Source organism: Eutrigla gurnardus (assembly GCF_963514095.1).
Source record: "Eutrigla gurnardus genome assembly, chromosome: 17".
Lineage (NCBI taxonomy): Eukaryota > Metazoa > Chordata > Actinopteri > Perciformes > Triglidae > Eutrigla > Eutrigla gurnardus.
This window is the reverse complement of record NC_139928.1, coordinates 17,652,656-17,671,912: the sequence shown is the minus strand read 5'-3', so window position 1 is coordinate 17,671,912 and position 19,257 is coordinate 17,652,656. Positions and strand designations below refer to the sequence as shown.

The window sequence follows — 19,257 nt, the reverse complement described above, 5'->3', positions numbered from 1 at the left end:
CCGACAAAGAGGCGATTGTTAGGCAAAGAAAAAGGTCATTTAGCCGCCGGCTCCAGAACAGCGAGTACAGCTCGAGAAGATAAAGAGTGTCCTTCTTTTAGACCGCTCCTTGAAATAAACATGCTGATCTGTTACCAAATGAAGGCTCTGGGCTGTTAAAGTGCTATTATTATTGTTATTAGCATCATCATCAGTCTTGGACTTCTAAATCTGATTTTATGTATTAGAACCGGTCTTATGAACGTGCAAACAAACGGACAGGACAAAATAAATCAGATATAAGATGACTTTATTCTTTGAATGTACTTATTATCTCTCTATTTACAGCATGACCTCACGGTGTAAATCATCTACAGGGTATCTTTCTCTTCTTTTCTTGGGACAGTTTTTCTACGCACAGGTCAAGACGACAGACAGAATATTAAATATATTATCATATAATTCATCTCATCATAAAGTCTTCAGGATCTCGTTGCTACTAGGATGTCAGATATATTTATTGATGCTCTGGGTGGGACGCCATTAAATGAAATCATCACAATCAGAGTGTGAAGCTAAAAAAAAATGTCAGATGGGGCGATTGTCTTTTTTTTTTCAGGTGAAATGTCTTCAGGATGGAAGCAAACAGAACTAAAACGTTGTTTTTAACCACTTCCTGTTCTCTTTACGATTGGCTGACAGCAACGGCGGGCGTGGCGGCGTTGGCCACGGCGGCGGCGGCGGCGCCCATGCGCAGCAGCTCCTTCCTCTGCGTGAGGATGACGTCGAAGCTGGACTGCAGGCGGTTCTGCTGCTCCTGGATGCGACCCTGCAGGGTGCGGACCCAGCGGATCAGCGCCAGGCGGCGGTACATGGTCAGCTGGACCTGGTGCTTCTCCATCTCCTGGGCCTTGAAGCGTTCGCGGTCCCGCAGCGTCCACACCGCGTCCATCAGCTCCGGCACCTCGCCGTCCGAGTCCGAGGACCCGTCGTCCGGCCGCTCTGCTCCCTCCTCCAGGAGGTTTCCCAGGTTGCTTCCCGACTTGCAGCTGAGGCTCCGGGATCTTCCCGGCGGGTCCCTGTTGCGGTTTCTGTTCGGCTCGCCCTCCTGGATGCTGTATTTGGGTTCTCCAACTCCGATGCGGTCCCACCCTTCCATGAGCATCCCCTCGCCTCCACTCTCCAAGTTGAGGGAGGACATGCTTCCCCCAGACCGGTAGCTGTTCTCGGACTCGGACTCGGAGTCGCCCCACTCATCGGGGTCTTCCTCCTCCTCCCTCACTCTGCTGCTTTTCCTCCTCTGCAGCTCCATCTTCTCCCTCTGCTTCTCCTCATTCTGGCTCATCATCATCTTCCTCTCCTCTTCCTGCATCCGCCCTTCCTCCGCCCCGTCGGGGGGCACCCGGCCGTAGCCGTCGTCCCCGCACTCGATCTCGGGCAGGGGCTCCAGCTGGCTCCAGCAGGGCAGGCGGGAGCGCGGCGACAGGATCCCCGAGTTGTGGTGGTACCCGGACGACGGCGAGGAGCTTGGAGGGTCGCGACCCAGAGGGCCCAGGTTGCGGGGGCGCACCGGGTTCCGGTTCTCGTCTCCTCCTCCTCCTCTGGTGCCCTCGTTGTCTTTGCCAGGCAGGAAGTTGAAGTTGCCATCTTTGTCACACTTCCTGTTTCGCAGCGAGGAGCCATTTTTGGAGCCCCCTTGGCCCCGGTAGGCCGAGTTCTTTGGTTGGTCCTGATGTTGGAGCATCACTGATCTCGACTGAGCCTCACTGAAACGACAACCAGGCAGAACGTTAAAAAAAACAAAGATCATTCTGGTGTCGTATCAGAACTAGAATCTAAACATTTCAATACCCAGGAAACAAATTATATCTAATCCTTTCTCTGTTTTTAACACATTCACACCGGCCTCTTCACCACAGCTTTGTCTCGTGGGTTTGATCTCCGGACAAAACATAGCTCGTTGATCTAATGCTGTTGCAGATAAGCTCTGGAGATCTCGGACGACGACGCCTACCCGGAGCTTAAAGAGTTCAACTCAAAACGAGCTTCTGACCAAGCGAGTCTAAAAAGCAATGTTTTAGATTTTGCAGCAGCTACAGAAGACATGGGGACAAGTCATCAGCAGAGGAAACAGCTTTGGCCCACGTGTTCATGGTGAAACAGCGAACAGAGCTGCATTAAAGGCATCAGGCTGTAAGGACGAACAGATAAGCAACAATAAGAGAACTCCTTGTTTAAAATGTCTACAAGGCTGCTCCACTTCTATTAGCATCAAACATTTACATGTCTCCTCAGAATGGAAATGTCTCTAATCCTGACTTCAGGCTGCTGTCAATCAAACCCAACCCCCCCTCCCCTCCCCTCTCTTCGTCTATCCAATGCACGCGCGTTCACGCGGTGTTGAAGGACAGCGACGGTGGCTTTGTCGGGAGCGCGCGCGCAGCAGCAGCAGTGGACTGATGCTCGACGATCACGAGGAGGAAAACAGCTGATTCTCCCATGTAAAATAAAAAAATCAACACATTTCAGATGCAGAATAATCACCAAATGTGTTCGATTAAAAGCGCAGAATAGATGTATATTAATACATCTGTATTTTTTTCCACACATGCTAATAAATTATGAATATAATACCAAAAGAGTCCTGCTGCCGGGTGGGTGTTTCTTATCGGGAGAGAAAGATGCCTGTTTTTGTACGGACGACGGTAGAGAAGAGAAAAACGGCGACCAATGGCGTTCAGCGGCTGCATATTTACCGTTATCAATATATATTTATTAAAAAAAATATTAAAAATAAAAAATCACGACAATGTCACATCCTTATCTATTTTCGGTTTTAAAAAAAAGGGAAGAAAAAAAAAAAAGACATTTCCTCTGCAGGTAGTTAAAAGCAGGACTGTCTCGTGCGGCTATACTTTGGGCGTTACGTCACGCTCACCCCATATCAGTGCCGTCGCCTCGCGCGCTGACAACCACCTCGTCTCATCTACCGCTCGCATCGGTCAAAGGAACAACACGGAGCCGTGTGAATACATTAGCACCAGGTTCGGCTCTGCTCTTACCTTTTTGGCTGCCTTGGATTGTCGATGGAGACGCTGCCCCTCCTCCTCCTCCTCCTCCTCCTCCGACCCTCCTATGTGATGTTTACTTCCCTCCTCCTCCTCCTCCTCCTCCCGTCCTCTTGGTGGCGGTGGGAACAGACAGCGACAGAGGAGTGGCTGGAGCTGGAGCTTCCTGGGCCGGGGACTGCAGGGGGAAAAGAAACAATGCGAGCTCAGTTGTGACTGTAGGTGATGCAGTCCAGCATCTGTCCCGGTCACGTGGTGTCCCACTCACCTTAAGGTGTTTCCGTGTTGCAGCCCTCAGGCAGAAACCACAGTTGTATAACACTTCCTCGTGTTCAGAGCCTGTGAAAAGTTCCCTTTGGGGGGTTAAAACCCCATTTAGTAGGAACATAATAATAATAATAATAAACGCCATATACATGTCACATTATATGAGCCGATAATAAATGCATTTCTCTGCTAATAACTAGTGCTTTAAGGGGGTTTAATGGCATTTAAATGTTAATTTGAGTTATATAAAGTTATTTTTAACCCAACATTATGTCAGTTTTAACCCACATGTTCTGTTATATCATATGAGGTTTCCTTTGGGGATTTTTTTTTTTTTTAGCTCATGTCATTGTTATGCAATATGTTTTATTATGTTATTACGAGAGTGTAAAGTTAAAGATCCCTTCCAGACACATGATATAAAAACAATCATTTGTTTTTAATGTGTCCTCTCAGACAAGTTCAGTTACCAAATTAGAAATTCTTAAGGTGACATGTGATCTTTCCCCTCAGTGGAAAATCACAGATAATCTGTTAGATCTATAATTGGCTTCAAAACTATGGTTATATTGTCATTAAAGTACTTAGATTTAAGGTGAACACAGAGGAAGCTCACAGCTTCAGACGATGAACGTACACGACCTTCTCGTTTATTTATTTACAATTTACTGTTATTTATATTTGTTCTATTCTTGTTTTTTGGTGCATTATGATAAATACAGTGCAGAAGATCTCTTACAGGTTTTTTGCAGGAATGTGCAAAACAATCTTGGGGGACGTGCAAAAAGTTCACAGTATGAATGAAGCGTAAAGTAGAAGATTATGTGCATGAGATGGTAGAGACGTGAATGTAACACAGTCAGTCTGCAGTAGGGGAGTTTTTCACCAGCTCGAGTCGGCTTGTAGGGGGAAACCTGCTCAGCCCATCTGTTGTTTTTACTGGTCTAATGCCATTAAGGCTGCGCTGAAAGAGCATTTTCACAGGATCTAGCTTCCGTACCGTGACGTACTTCCAGGGAAACAGGATGGGCGGGCGGGACGCAGCGTTGAGAGGAATTTCATTTGAAAAGATCACAACCATCTCTGGCTCTGGAGACGTTGCAGATTGATGGATGTGGTTGAAATTGATGTCAGCATGAGTCATATTTTGTTTCCCAGGAAGAAAAACATGTTGGATTTTGATATAAATTGATTGTTAAAAAGATGCACATATCTAAAAAGTATTGAAAAGGCATTTTTCATTGAACGTAACGAGCATGCAAGGCCGTGCCCTTCCTCTAGTGTTCGTCGAACAGCATTCTGGGAAACGGAGGAAATCGCACAGTGAATTCAAAGTAGATAACAAATCACGAGAGCAAGCAGGGCAGCACTTTCTGGTTAGGCACTGAACACATCGACATCAAGATGAGTGATTTTTAAATATTCCCTCCCCCCCCCAACGTCTCTACAGGCGACGTCGTTTCTCCTCACAGACGGACGACGACGACTGCAGGATTAGTTGCAGTGTGATGTCTCTCCAAACTGGTGGTGACTGACTGCTTTTGCGATTGTCAATCCGAGATCTGAGGGCATGGCAGTCGAGTGTGTTTTCTCGAGGTGTGTGTGTGTGTGTGTGTGTGTGTGTGTGTGTGGTACAGCAGAGAGGCTACATCAGACAGACTGAACAAGTGTTCACTGTCTCTCTCCTCCCTGCTCTCATCCCCCTGATATGTCGTCGCTGGCGGCAGAAAAAACCTTGCGTCCTCCTCCTTCCCTCTCACACACACACACACACACACACACACACACACACACACACACACACACACACACACACACACACACAGTCCTACCCCCCCTTCTCCTTCAACAACATCCCCATTCAAGTGCATCAGCTCCAGGCGTCCTCCCTCCCTGCCTCCCCTTCCTCCCTCCCTCCCTCCCTCTCCCCATCGTTCACTAGTAGCCTAAGCACATAAAAAATACATCAAACACAGCCGTCCGCCCAAGGCCTCGTCACACGCAAAATCATCTCTCCCTCCATCTCTCTCTCTCTCTCTCTAAAAAAAAAAAAAAACCCAAGTTACAAAAGACAACTACAGAGGACACTGATAGAAGGAGAGATAGCCTGAACCGGGTGGACTGAGGGTCGTCTGTGAGGCCTCCTGAGGGGGGGGGGGGGGGGGGGACAGATTATTGTAATGTTAAAACTAACCACCCTCTCCCCCCTTTTCACACACACAAACACAGGAAGAGGGGGGGGGGGGAGAAAGGAGCATGACTTACCTTGTGCATAATAAGACCTTGTTTAAATTGTACACAGCCTCCAGCGCCGTGACCCACTTCCCTCAGTTCAGCTTCACATCTGCTCCAGCACCAGTCGAGGGCCGTGACAGTGGCCGAGGGCGGCCGGCAGCACCCACGGGGGCTACTCTGTCAGATCCCCGGTGCCGAGATTGCGCGGATGCAAACAGAGGCCATGCTGGACCTCCGAGCTCACAGCCAGCACGCTTTAAAAAAAGAAGAAATCATCCAAATCAGCCAAGACGTGCTAAATTGAACCAGTAATCCAAGCGCGGGGCTTTTTTGCTTTCGCACACTAATTATACACTTTTATTTTAGGCATAGATGTGAGCAGACACACACATACAGTGCATACGTCATGACACAAGCTCTTCACACACACCCTTGGGTGCTCACAGCTCATGTTTCTCTTCAATTATTCCACCCTCTGCCCTCTCTCCTCCTCATAATCTGAATAAAGCCAGATCCGTGTCCTCTAGATATTTAGAAGCCGGGGCCTCGGTGCCAAAACACGTAACCTTCCTCCTCTTTCAAGTGTGGAGTGAATCGGGAGTTGGGCTTAACTGTGTTGACCTCGTAATTTCCTCTCGGGCTTAAACAAAGTTGTGAAATTGAGTTTGGTGTAGCGGGTATGGTAAGAAAGGGAAGATAATAATACAAATCTGAATGATTCTCACATTATTCCTAATTTATTCTAATTAGAATTGATTTCTTGACCCTGCAAACAGACCCTTAGGATTTGGAATCAAGTCTTTATCTCCTTTAATTGCATTGTAATGGCTCCAAAATAATGACAGAGGCAGCTTCACACTAAATCATATTGTTCCTTTGCCCCAAAGCCTCTTGGCTCGCCACATTTACACGGAAACCCAGCGACTGTTCCGAGATTTCGACTCTTAGGCGAACAATCAGAACGAAGGCGGAAAGACAAAAGGTAAAAAAAACCAAAACTGTAATCGCTGCTTTAACAACACCAGGATTAAGCCGGCCTGCCTGCAGGTACGGCAGCTCGCTACAGGCGGGGCCCCACCATGGGGTTTCATTCCAGACCCTCCTGGCGTTGGCCCCTAATGATGTGTAATGGGGCCTCCTGCGCCCGCTCCTAACCCCGGGACCTCCTCCTAATCACCGTGGCCACTAATGAGATGGAGAGACATGAAAGGGGGCTCGTTAGAGGACCCTTTAACGTCAGCCTATTATTAGTCACTTAGCAAATCATTAAGTCTCTAAACTGAGATTATGAGTGGCCTAGAAGTGAAATAAAAAGTCAAGAGGAGTTGAGATTTACATGCAAAAGTACGGTGGAGGCGTGGAGCTCTCCGGCCCCCGTTGACACCTCAGTGTTTCCTCGCAATCATCAGGAAGGGAAGCTGTGAAACCCCATAATTCAATTCTGTATTTACTACCATGTTTGTAGTGTATCAGCATGTTAGCACGCTAACATTTGAGGACTAAACACAGGACTAAAAGTCATTACTTTTGCAGGAAAAAGGATGAATTAAAAATTTGACCTGATGGTGGCGCCCCCGTGTCCCCGTCTGACAAAAGCAATAACAGCAATGTCTTAAAATACACTTTTATTTACAATGTAAAACACTTAAATCATCACACAAAAAACTCCCTCACCGTTGAAAATCAACCCTATTTACACGATAAAACATTTTTGATCATCAGAATCTCCGTTGACGGACGGATGCTTTCCGGACTAGCGAGCGGCGAGCCATCAAAAAGTAAAAAGCATCGAGAGACGCCCCAGTGGTGTGCTTTAGTTTGCCATTTAAAAAAAAAAAAGGCAATGTAAACATGCGTTACATTTGTGTTTCGTACGCGATGACGAAGACGCAAACCGTCCTTTTAGCTCCTCCTTCATGTTCAAGTCTTACTGGCTGGTGAAATACTGGATTTGGCGGGTAAATCCTGGCCTTTGTCAGCCTGCCAACGGTTATTGTTCAGTTCGTGTGTCTGCGACCTCAGTGGTCCAGGAAGTTGAAGATGCTCCTCTGGGGTCCCTGAGTCTGACCTGCAGGTCGGTTCTCCCTGCAGACCCTCTTCGCTGCTGGGTTCACCGCGGTCACCGCCCCCCTCTTCTTCATCACCTGACGGTCAAACATTCAAAATATAGAATAAATAACATGAATGCATTTATTGTAACTAATATAGTTAAAAATGTAGTTGATGGTGAGTCTTGTGATAAAAAGATGCTTGAGGGGTAAAAAAAAAAAAATGCAATAATCTTTGCTTTTGTGCTTCACATCCGACAGGAACGGTGGGCTTTGGCTCCACCTAGTGTCATAAATGTAGAAGACATCACAAACCATAAACTCACCCACCACACTCACATGACTATCACATTGAGAAATCCATCTATCTAACCCAAACCATTGGAAAGTATTTTGTTTTTGTGCTTATTTTCTTTTTTTTTTTACAAGAGTGAGATCAAAGACACTCAACCAAACAAGGATTAATCCAATCAAAGCGGGGGAAGACCCGGCAGTGATAATTAGAATTCACCGGCACTGAATCACTCTTTTCATTTCAGAAACAGCTGGAAAATATGCCTGACCATTGTAAATGTTATCAGTTGAGGAAAAAATGGCCGTACAGTGAAGAAACACTGAAGACCTTTAAAAAAAGAGCACAGAAGAGCCATTTGTTTTTTAAAGATGGGAAGCGAGGTTCCCACATCGGTGCAGCCTTTTGGCCACTCGTCACAAACTGCGGTCAAGTATTCCAGTTTTACTGGTTTTTGCAACACTCGAGCTTCTGTCGTTTTCAAACGGTTCCATAATCAAACCAAAACCATCCATCCTTTCTTGGGATCCATGCAGGAACACATCGGACGCCCTGCAGGGCTCACAAATGTTTCTGTGATTTGTGACGCCACCGCTCTGCGTGGAAGCAGTGTGAAAGGATTCTGTATCCATGAAAACATACTGTTTTTTTTTTTTCGGGTGTCGGATTGTGCACATGGGTATTTTATTGCATTAGTACTTCTGTGAAGTGTTTGCAGACTTCTGAAAAGGTCAAATTCCAGATAGTGAACTTCTTTGTCTCTATTCTACCTCTGACTGCACGTTATCTAATGAGCACGACTATCGGCCGAATGCATCTTGAGTGGTTTCTCCTCAGCATGAGTGCAGCTGAATGGTTTCGTTGTGGAGAACTCACCTGTTTCTGTGGAGCGCCTGAGGCCGACTTGTCCTTCTCAGGCGACAGAGTTTGAAAGAGGAAACCTCGGGTGTTTCTGGGCGCCAGGGGATTCCCGTCGGAGATGGAAGCCAGCTTCTGGAGGACGGAGTGAGGCTGACTCAGGAGGGACCCTCTCCTCACCTGGAAGAGAGTGAGGTTTACATTTCATAGACGTACAAAAAATATATCTTTATCAGGTAAAGTAGGACGCTGACATACCTGTGAGGGTCTCTGGAAGGGATTGAGAGTTGCCGTCTTCTTTTCTGGTTGCGGTGCTACGGCGGGCTCTGGTATGAAAAGTGTAAAAGTTAAACAGTGAAACAGAATACGATGTTTTAATCTCGACACACTGACGTAAAGGACTTTCTAGGTGTACTTCAAAAGGTTAGAAAGAATGATCATTAACCATTCAATTAATTTAAAGCAAAAAAGCACTTCAGTTGATTGTTATTGCAGTAAATACATCGTTAGAATCCCCTTTAAAATCAGACTAATATCCTGTTGCAGAGCCAACTTTGTCATTTTGACACAAGATGTAAATTGGCCAGAAATAACATTTTAAAAAACGCAGAATGACGACATGTAGCCTCCCGGTTTTATTCTTTTTCAGGTACAAAAGGACGCCGAAACTTTAACACACTGAAGTAACTTGTCATTAGGAATGACAGCATTGGCAGCAGTTTCCTCTCAGCGTCCGGTTCAGTTTAGTTCGCTGGGACGCATGCCAGTGTTTTGATCAGTGTGTGTGTGTGTGTGTGTGTGTGTTTGTGTGTGTGTGCCATGTAGCTCAAACAGCGTATGAAAATCTGGAAACTGAATCCCACCTTCATCACGACAAAGAAAATGCTTAAAAATGTGTAATTACACATATTTTATCCATATTAATTTGTTTACTCCATGTGTGTTTTATTGTGTTTTTTTTTTTATTGGACAAAAGCCGGTCTGGGTTCGTCATGGATTCTTCTTGTGAGGCCTCGTATCAAACTGACCTTTCCTCTGCAGAGTCTTGGCAGTCAGTTTCTTGGCCAGCTTCATGAACTGACTATCTTCCTCTCCGATCTTCTCATCGTCTGCATCCAAATCCTCCTCTTTCTTGGCGTTCTGTTCAGACTGTGAGGAGAGGAAGACGCCGAGGAAGGAATGAGGACAAAATAACAACACTTCCTTTCAGAGGGACGTGATCTTTGCCCTTTTCTCTGAACCCACCTGTTCTCTGAGCCACTGTTCTCTCTCGAGTCTCTCTTTCCTCCTCTGGACCTCAGACGGGTCGACGCCATCGTCTTCGTCCTCCTCTTCCTCACCCTCCGCTCCAGTCCGGTCGGCGTTGAAAACGTCATCTGGGAGGAAGAATCCAAAGAGAAACTCTAAACGGCTTGACGGAGCAGGAATTCAGACTACTTTAGTGATTTCATATTTAACAACCACTTTAGTCTATTTACCGGTATATGGGATTAACTCACCGATATTTTTCCAGCGGAAGCGGCGAGAGCGTCCCGGCCCATCGGAGTGCAGGTCGCCGTCGGCGAGGTAACGCTCCTGGTAGAGCCTCAGACGCCGCTTGTCGTCGTCCATTATCTGCTTCCTGCAGCATCAAAGCAGGCCGTGTGGAAGTTTAACGTTTGCATCACGACGACAGGAGACTGGCGTTAAAAGCAGTCGGAGCGTGGGACGTTAAACTCACATGTGGATCTTGTTGACCTGGTCCTGCAGCTCTTCATCAGAGGGAAGATCCTCCAGGAGCTCGTCTTCCTCGTATTCGCTCTCCCCGTCGCCGTCCTCGTCCTCGCTGCCCACGTCGCTGCCAGACAGCTCCGCCTCCGCCTCCAGGTAGTCGCCCATACGCCTGTGAGCAGGAGGCAGGAATGAGTAATCATACTTTCCTATGACATCACACGCCATGAGTATTACATTGTTGATGTATCCGGATACATAAATATATTTAATTCTACACTTACATTTTCTTCTTTTTCTTAACCCGGTGTGATGCGAAGACGGCCTGCATCTCCTCCTCTTCCACGTCATTGTCTTCGTCCTCACCAGTGTCTGCCTCATCCTCCTCTCCATCCTCCTCCTCCTCCTCCCCGCCATCCTCATCATTGTCCTCCTGGAAACCAACAAGCCACTTGTCATTTGCATCATAAAGACACATGGCCAGTTTATTTAAACTTGAAGAGGATAATCTTACCTGTTCACTGTGACTTTCCACATCCGACAGAAGACGGAACTCGCAGTCCTCCTCCTCCTCCTCTTCCTCCTGCTGCTCCTCCTCTGGCTTCTTTTTACTTTATACAGAGAAATCATGATGAACATCTTGCATAGCAAATTTATATTACGTCAACCTTTATCAAAAGGACTGAAAAAATCACAAAGTAATCAACATTTACATGCAATACTTTCTGATTTGGATTTTTCCAACTGTACCTTTCTTGTGCAGGCGAGGCCGTGTGAGCAGAACCTAAAATTAGAAACAAAGCAACATTCAAAACATTATTAAACCTCGAAATCTAATATTTTTTAAGATCGAGGGGAGAAATGAATTCACTCTTTTACCTGGGCTAGGAAACCTCCCTGAACACAACCCCAGCAGCTGATCCATGGTGTTATCAGACTCCTCATCCTGTCCTCTCCCCTCACTCTTGCCTGCTTCCTTCTCCTCCTCCTCCTCCTCTTCCTCCTCTCCCGACTGCGTCGCTGGAAACGCTCCCGAGCACAACCCGAGCAGCTCGCCCTCCTGCGTTGCTCCGAGTCCTCCGGCCCGGCTCGAGCCTCGCGCCGCTGTCCCGAACGCGCCCGAGCACATCCCCAACAGCTCCCCCATGTTGGCATCCATCGCATTTTCGTCCAGGCTGTCCAGGATCAACTGTCTCTTGTGGGAGCGAGGAGCGCCGGGCCGCGGCCCCACGTTGAGGAAGCCGTCCGCGTCCAGTAACTGGGAGTGGGTGTCGTCCTCCAGGGAGAAGCGACCTTGGGAGTCTCCTCCGAGGACGGGGCCGGACGCTGCGCCGCCCAAGGGCCCCGAATCGGCTCCTGGGGATGGAGGCGCGTACAAGTCTTGGGAGTCCTCAACAGGGAGGCAGAGAGAGGGCTCGGAGAGTTTGCCTGAACTCTGATGGAGGGAAAATAAATAAATGTGTGAAATCATTCAAATAGTACGCAAGTGGATTTTTCTGTGCTTGTGAAGCGAAACCAAGTATTAAACACACTGAAACAAACACTTTTTGAATTCATCTTACCTTGGAGGCAGAGCCGAGGAAGCTGGGCCTGAAGAGGCAGGGAGAAGGGGAGCGGAAAATGGAGGAGTTGGAGATGCTCCTTCCTGCGGAGCGCTGAAGACTGACGGGCTGATAGGATGTTATCATCGATCCTGCCAGCTCGAAGCTGCTGTTGTGGCTGTTGTCCTTCACCAGAGACAGAGAGTCGTCATCCTCTGGGGACGGGAGCGATGAGAGGGGGAGAAAAAGATCGAATAAATCCCTAGTTCTGCTAAATACAGCACTTTCAAGTGTCTTTCACTCTACTCACCCATCTTGTTGCTGCTGCTGTCTTGTCCAGAAGGACCAGACCTTCTTATACCATCACTGAAAAGGAGAGCAGTTCATGTGAAGCTTTACTACATAAATATATACAAATATGAAACAATATAGAGCAATTTCATGTATTTTACAAGCCGAAAATAGATTAACCCAGAAACGGAAACACACTGACCCGGTGCGAGAACAGGAGCTGCCGGGGAACAGCATGAGTGTGCCATCTGTATGAATTAGGTCAGAGGGCCCGTTCAGTGCCACAGGAGAGGGACTCCTTATACTCTGGGCCACACTGCCTTCCTCATCCTCCTTCTCTTCTTCCTCGCCATCATCACCTCCCAGTAAGTCATCCACGTTCTGGTAAAACGGGGAAGCCGGTTTGTCGTGAGCACAAATGTCCCCGAAGCATTTATTTGATTGTTGCAGAGCAGAAACAAACTTACCTCTTCTTCCTCAGAGTCATCGGTCATCTCCTCCTCCTCTTCCTCCTCCCCGCACTCTTCATTGTCGAGCCGATTCAGCTCCACCTTGCGTGCCCTCTCCTCCTGCCTCCTCTGGGCCATGGCGAGCTGCAGGCGCTGCTTCAGAGTCAGCAGCTTCTCTCCTGTGACGTGAGGGGACAGAGGAGGTTAAGTGTTGTCCTTAAAATAGGTCAACAACGTCTGAAATGCACCACAACACTGGCATCTATGGGTCACATGTGAATCCACACCTGGTTTGGTCGCCACGGGTTCCTCTGCTGCCTCTTTAACGGTGACGGTGAGCGACTCGCTGTGCAACTCTTCCTGGCCAGACGGGGCGCTGTCTTTGCGGATGATGTTGAGCTGCATGGTCCGCTCTCCTTTAGGGCGTGTGGGTGCCTTGGCGTGACGAAGGTAGCGCTCCTTCAGGGCCGCCACACCTAGTTGAAGAAGAGAGGTGAATATATGATCAGAAGACGTGTTTATTCTGATTTATTACTCCTAAAAGAACCAGCACTCACCAGGGTTGAGCCGTGGAGGCTCGAGGTGAACGAAGGCTCCGTCATCTGGACACAGCTTAGCGACGGGTGGGGGGTTCAGTCCAAGCAGCTTCAGTCTGGCCAGTTTGTCCATCTTGGGTTTGGTGGGTTGCTGCGCTGAAGGCTCTGCTGCAGCTGGAGCAGCTAAAGGCTCCACCAAAGCCCCAGATGGAGGCTCTTTTTTCAGGACTTCAGAGTCAGACGTCACTGCAGTCTGGCTTTGTTCTAAGGGGGACGATTCATCGACGGACTGGGAAGCAAGCGTGACCGCTCCGTCCGCTGCGATGGACTCCTGCAGACTCTCAGAGAGGTAAAGCATCGGCCCAGATTCCTGGTCGGGATCCAGGCTCGTCGTTTCCTCTCTGGCCGGGTTGAGGCTCTCCTGCTGCGGGGACGAGGTGGCGGCAGGATGAGGAATCGGCTGGATCTGAGTGGACGACAGGTCTAGAGAGGGAGAAGAGTCCTGCCCTGCTGATGGCTGCTCAGGCTCACTGGGAGCGTTGGTGGGAGGAGGAGGAGCTGGTGGCGTTTCCAACATCATGGCGGAATACCTTGTGGATCTAAAGAGAGTTAAATCATCATTCATTTGTAGGTTTACGGCAGCCTAAGTAACTAATGTATTACAAAATGGTTAATAGTGACTACAGATGTATGTTATGTTTGTCTTTACTTCAACAACGCCATGGCGGGGCCCCCCGGTCTGATTCGCTTCTTAAAGAACTGGTCGATGGTCTTGGGCTCGGGGATGTGGTAGGGCAGGCCAAGTTGAGACTCTACAAGGACAGAAGAGCATGTCAGAGATGCAGCACTGAAGACATAAGACACCTCTGTTTAAATTATGAGTATTAACAGTCATAAAACACTTTGCCACTGACCTCTGACCAGCCTCTGAGACTCACTGTGGAGCTGCTTCATCGCCTCTTTGCTGGCGCGGGCAGCTTTCCTCTCCTGAAAACGTCACACGTTGAGAATGAAACTGCTTTTTTTTTGTTTTGGTATTAAATTTGACAAAATTTCCAATAAATTCAAGCAATTACCACTCGCTGGGGTTTCTCTGGTGCATCTTCATCTTCCTCCTCGTCCAAAAGAGGATCCTGTAGCAACAATTAACACTAATTACACAAAAGGCTTGTCTAGACAACATCTGCAAAATAGTGTTGGGCAACTCTTCTCACCAAAAAGGCTCCAATTGCAAACAGTCACATGTTTTTTTGTACCTTATATTTTTTCATCTTATGCTTGACAGCAGCTCGGATGGCCTCCAGCGACTCTTCCTCCTCTTCCTCGTCGCCCAGACCGGTGTCAAACAGGTCTGTGTCGCCGAGCAGACACCCACTGTCATTCAGAGCCCGTGGAAGAGGTGTGTTCTGGGTAAATGGGTGCAAAAAATTGGCTTTATACAAAATAATGCACATCAAGAATTGTTATTCTTCAGCAAATCACATTTCATTTTATTTCTAACATTTGGTAAATTGGGTTCTTCAGTGCAATATTACACACAGTGCCATATCTCCATTTAAATAAAGATCCCAATGGATTCTATCAATAGAATGTGAAACAATGTGCTTAAAATATATTTAGTGATCTACTTTACAGTCTCCAAACTTATTATCACATAAAGTGGCTGATTTTTTCTCTCCACACATTTCCAGACCAGAGTCTCAGAGAAAAAGCCAAGCTTTACTAACCTCATTCTTTGCAGAGAGCCTCTCCTTCTTCTTCACCTTTTCCACCGCTTTGCAACGCTTCTCCTTTTTCTGCCGCTGCCTCTGGCTCTTCTCTCTCTTCTTCTGTTCCTTCGTCGATTTCGTCCTGACCTCCTCCTGTCGCTGCTCCATCTCTCCACGCTCCTCTTCGTCCGACTCGTCTTCGCTGTCGACGGGAGCGCGGCTTATTCTCATGCTCTTCTGCTGCGCTCCCCTCACTTTCCCCTCATCCTTCCCTTCCGCCTCCATCTCCTCTCCGCTGGAAGCAGACAACACCAGCGCTTCGGCCATGTGCACACTGCTCTCTGCGGCCGCCTCCTCTTCCTCGCTGTCACTGTCCCTAATGGCGTTGCGGTGAGCCTTTCTGTGGACTGCGATGTCGTCGTCATCTTCAGAATCTGAAAAACAAACACTGTCAAATAAATATGCACTCATGCGGATGCAATAAAACAATTGTATTTTTATTTATCTTATCTGAAATTATAAAAAATACTCTAAGTCTTTATGTACAGTCTAGTTATTGCTATTGCAAAGTGTCTCTGCCTTCCCGTCTCAATCTGGATTATCATCCATTGTTGTTTTACTTCACCTGGAAGCTCTCCTCCTTTGTTAGCCGTCTCTGTAACCATCTCCTCTGCTGGAGAGCCCATCCCGCTGTCCGAATCACTCTCCGTTGTCGTTTGGGCCACAGTCAGGAGCACCTCAGCCTACAGAGTACAACACCACAAAACACATTTTACCCATCCACTGAAACTGCAAAGGGGTTTTAGGCTGATGTCTATTTACTAGGGTGGGGAAGCATGAATTAACACAGCCTACACAACTCCCAGAGTTGTTGGCTGCTCATTGTGCTGTTTGAGCACTTTTAACAGAAGGTCCTAGTTATAAATGTCACAGTTAAAGTAGCAGACGACAGCTGCAGTTAGCTGTCCAACTACATGTATATAAACAGCAGAAAATGTTGTTTTTTGTGTGTGAAAGTTTAACATGAAGCAGCCAAATAGACGTTAAATATCATTAAAGGCACCCTGCAATAAACCAGCCAACGGGCACGTAAATTAGCTAGCAACGTTGCTTCCTTTCGTCGTTTGTAAGTAGCCTTAATTTAGCTAATGGTACGTGCGACATACATACTTGATTTTGAGAAATCCCCACGATCATAATCTTTCTCAGATAAATTATACGAGTTTAACGGTGTACGAATAAACCCAATTAACGTGCAATTAGTCGATGTGACCAGGCCGAGACTACGGCTACCATCACAGCTGGCTAAACCCTATCTAGCAAGCTAGCTAGCTGGCTAACGCTAACTGTAGCTGCAGTGAGCTCCAGTCTTTGTGGATTGCTGTTGCCTGACTTTCCTCCCATTAACGTTTCTTCACGACACACGTCAGTCTAACACTTTGACGTTGGATGTCCAACGCATCGATAGCTGAAATAATCTGCTCACCTGTTGCTGAGAGGCGACCAGGCTCATCTTTGTCCGCCGGGGCTTCGTTCACGGCTCTTTTGTCAGATAAACCGGCGGAGACGACGCTTTGTCGAATCTCGGCAGACAAAACGGACGTCGAAAGGCAAACGTGTGCGCGACAAAAGTCTACTTTTGGACTTTTAAAAGCATATTGAGGAAGCGTTTAGCCGGGCTGTGTCTCTTCCTCCCGCCTGATCCAAACACCGAAGAGAAATTTTGATCTTTCGCGCGTCGTGACAGCTGGCCCGCAGTTTTTCCTCACCGAGGTGTCAATCGACCCGTTCTTACAATCCTATTGGTCCACCGGGGACGTTTGTATCCGCCCAAGTGTGACGACACGGCTTGGTGTGGGCTTGATTTTAACTGCTGGGATCTTTTCAGCGGCCGGGGTTACGACTTTGAAAAGAGTGCCAATAAAACAAAAATCTAAACAATAAAAATGATGTTCACAATGCCGGAAATGTAAACAGGAATGTTATAACATGTTTATTATCTATTTTTTGTTTACATTTTATTTATTTTATTTTATTTTAAAGCACTTTGAATGACAAATATTGTGCCATATAAATACATTTGACTGTATTTTGCCCACACTTGACGCATCTAATGAATCGTTTAGCGAATAGTGTAGTGCATTACTCGCCCTGGTGTATGTTTGAATAACAAATTAATTCTGTGCTTATTATCCCATGTAAAATAATTTTGAGATATTCACATAAATAGCTATTACTGTGGGAATAAACCTCATGGTGACGTAGGGTTTCAGCCATTACCTGTTAATAAGTATAGTTACCATGAGTTTAATTTTCAGTGTTTTTATCTGAAAAGCCATACGAATAGCCTACTGTTTATTATTACAATTGTGCTCCTCCTTTGGTCCCTCTACTTAAAACTTTTACTTATGTAATGGAGAATTGTGTTGTGCTGCTACATAAATAAAGCATCTGATTCAGTGAAACAAATACTCTGATCTCTTATTTGAGTAGAAGCAGCAATGTCACATTGTAGAAAAAGTCTGTTAGAAGTAAAAGTCCTGCATTCAAAACTAGACCGAGTAAAAGTAGTTATTACAATTATTAGCATTAGAAATATATTGAAGATACCAAAACTAAAAATGAATCATTATGGAGAACAACCCAACATTTTTTAAATATATTACTGTATATTATTGTATCATATAAGTATTCATTTATCAATGTGTAAGGGTTAATTTAAGTTACTTTACTGCTAGTTAGCTAAATGTATAACAATGTATCGTCATTAATATTTAACAAATATACAACGCAATCAATCAAACCGATCATTAATTATTAATATACTAAATTAATTGAGTAATTGAGTACTTTCTCAATTAATTTACCTTATTTGTACTCCAGTACCAAACAGCACTATTCTTTCTTCACTGCTTTTCTCCAAACTACTATAAGCTTTACTTGCCGTTGATTGGGTTACTTGTATGTATTTACATTTACATCTTATGACACTTTCTTTTCATGTATTATATACATATTATACACTGTATATTGTCCTATATTTAAGAGGTTTCCTGTGTCCTATTATCCCCCTATATATCTGCTACTGCGGTGCAGCAAATTACGCATGCGCAGACCGAGCTCCACGGCTTCTAACTCGCGCATGCGCACATACAAATCCCCAGAACCAGGCAGCAGCGGCGGTAGCTCGGGTCAGTTCAGTGAGGAGCCGTCCACGCATCTATCTATATTCCCTTTTCTTAAATTAGCCACTTTAAGCTTCGCGATACCGCCCCCAATTTCAGCGTCGGTACGGAGCCGCCAGGCCGGGACAGAGACGGAGAGAGAGGCCTCGGCCATGGAAGCGCTCGGACCCGGTAAGACGTTTTGTAGAGCGGCGACGGCGGCGAGCGGAGCCGTGTGTGGGGTGCGTGTGCGCTAATGCGATGCATCACTGGGGGCCGCGGCTGCAGCGAGGCCTCGGCGCTCTGACGGAGGGGGGGGGGAGGCAGCAAACCGAGGCCCAGCCCGTGTGTTTGTGTGTGCGTGACTGTATTTACACTCATCTTCAGCCACGTTTTGTGATATTTGTTAAAAAAACGTGTTATTTAGTGGTGTCCGCGCGGTCTTATTTATCTGAAGCACGCACTGCACGTCGTGTCGGGGCTGGCATTGTGTGAGTGGGGATTTAACCAGGGACCTTCCTTTCCTTCCTTCCGCGTCGTGGTGTGTTTACGTTGTTTGTTCACGACGTGTTTCTCCCCCTCTCTCTTGGCCACACACACGCACACACTCCGACCCCGCGATACCAACAGCAATACCGACGGAAAATTCTCGAAGAATATCCCCACCTGTGTCAAATCTCTCCTGCTCGGCCGTCTACGTTTTGTACCATCGCCATCAGAAGCGGCGCGTCTCTTCGGGCTGCCGTCCGTCCAACATGACAGCGGCTGGTGGTGGAGGGGGCAAAAACAAATAAACGCCGAACAAAACGCGCGTTATTGGCGTCAAATGAGCAGACGTGCGCGTTTAAGTGACATGTATTTTTACTGGTTTTAACGCAAGGCTGTCATTGGCTAACGCGCCGTACGTCCGTGTGTGAGCACAGCGGGGTTTTTTTTATCGATCACATCTGCAGGCCAGCTCCATATTATTCTCCTTTATGATAACAAAGGCACTTATTTTTTGCAGCGATGCAGTCAGTGATCAAGCGTGGGGACAGAAATCAGCCATACACCGGTGCACCCAGAGATACACTGCGTTTTTATTGCCCAAAATGTGTGTTTACCTCTTTT

The 19,257-nt window shown here is 46.9% G+C and overlaps 3 protein-coding genes across 7 annotated transcripts in view; 1 reads left to right on the top strand and 2 right to left on the bottom strand.

Annotated features, from left to right (window-relative positions):
- Positions 1–296: 296 nt before the first annotated feature.
- Positions 297–3,188, bottom strand: c19h1orf216 (chromosome 19 C1orf216 homolog). 3 transcript variants are annotated; one of them, XM_084032663.1, is made up of 2 exons: positions 2,614–2,760; positions 297–1,745 (listed from the first exon to the last, which is right to left on the bottom strand). In XM_084032663.1, the coding sequence occupies exons 1-2, from the start codon at positions 2,727–2,729 to the stop codon at positions 665–667; spliced, it is 1,197 nt and encodes a 398-aa protein (XP_083888789.1). In that variant the 5' UTR covers positions 2,730–2,760; the 3' UTR covers positions 297–664. The 3 variants fall into 3 exon arrangements, with proteins under 3 accessions (XP_083888789.1, XP_083888791.1, XP_083888790.1); XM_084032665.1 differs by lacking the exon at positions 2,614–2,760 and adding an exon at positions 3,042–3,188 and having other exon boundaries at positions 298–1,745; XM_084032664.1 differs by lacking the exon at positions 2,614–2,760 and adding an exon at positions 2,918–3,036 and having other exon boundaries at positions 298–1,745.
- A 3,971-nt stretch (positions 3,189–7,159) lies between these two features.
- On the bottom strand, positions 7,160–19,086 carry clspn (claspin). 3 transcript variants are annotated; one of them, XM_084032641.1, is made up of 24 exons: positions 18,814–19,086; positions 15,609–15,726; positions 15,002–15,417; positions 14,531–14,680; positions 14,351–14,407; positions 14,189–14,261; positions 13,984–14,086; positions 13,296–13,873; positions 13,026–13,214; positions 12,757–12,917; positions 12,492–12,670; positions 12,309–12,364; positions 12,020–12,213; positions 11,337–11,892; positions 11,208–11,241; positions 10,972–11,068; positions 10,742–10,890; positions 10,468–10,629; positions 10,247–10,368; positions 9,993–10,123; positions 9,776–9,896; positions 9,006–9,073; positions 8,766–8,927; positions 7,160–7,693 (listed from the first exon to the last, which is right to left on the bottom strand). In XM_084032641.1, exons 2-24 carry the CDS (start codon positions 15,667–15,669, stop codon positions 7,568–7,570), a joined length of 3,945 nt encoding a protein of 1,314 aa, XP_083888767.1. In that variant the 5' UTR covers positions 15,670–15,726; positions 18,814–19,086; the 3' UTR covers positions 7,160–7,567. The 3 variants fall into 3 exon arrangements, with proteins under 3 accessions (XP_083888767.1, XP_083888765.1, XP_083888766.1); XM_084032639.1 differs by lacking the exon at positions 18,814–19,086 and adding an exon at positions 16,470–16,881; XM_084032640.1 differs by lacking the exon at positions 18,814–19,086 and adding an exon at positions 16,470–16,881 and having other exon boundaries at positions 10,742–10,842.
- The window catches only part of ago4 (argonaute RISC component 4), a 21,058-nt gene continuing 19,945 nt past the window's right edge, over positions 18,145–19,257 (top strand). Inside the window, exon 1 of the mRNA XM_084032648.1 lies at positions 18,145–18,339. Within this exon, the coding sequence (XP_083888774.1) occupies positions 18,321–18,339 (19 nt within the window). The 5' untranslated portion in view covers positions 18,145–18,320. The remainder of the gene's footprint in view (positions 18,340–19,257) is intronic.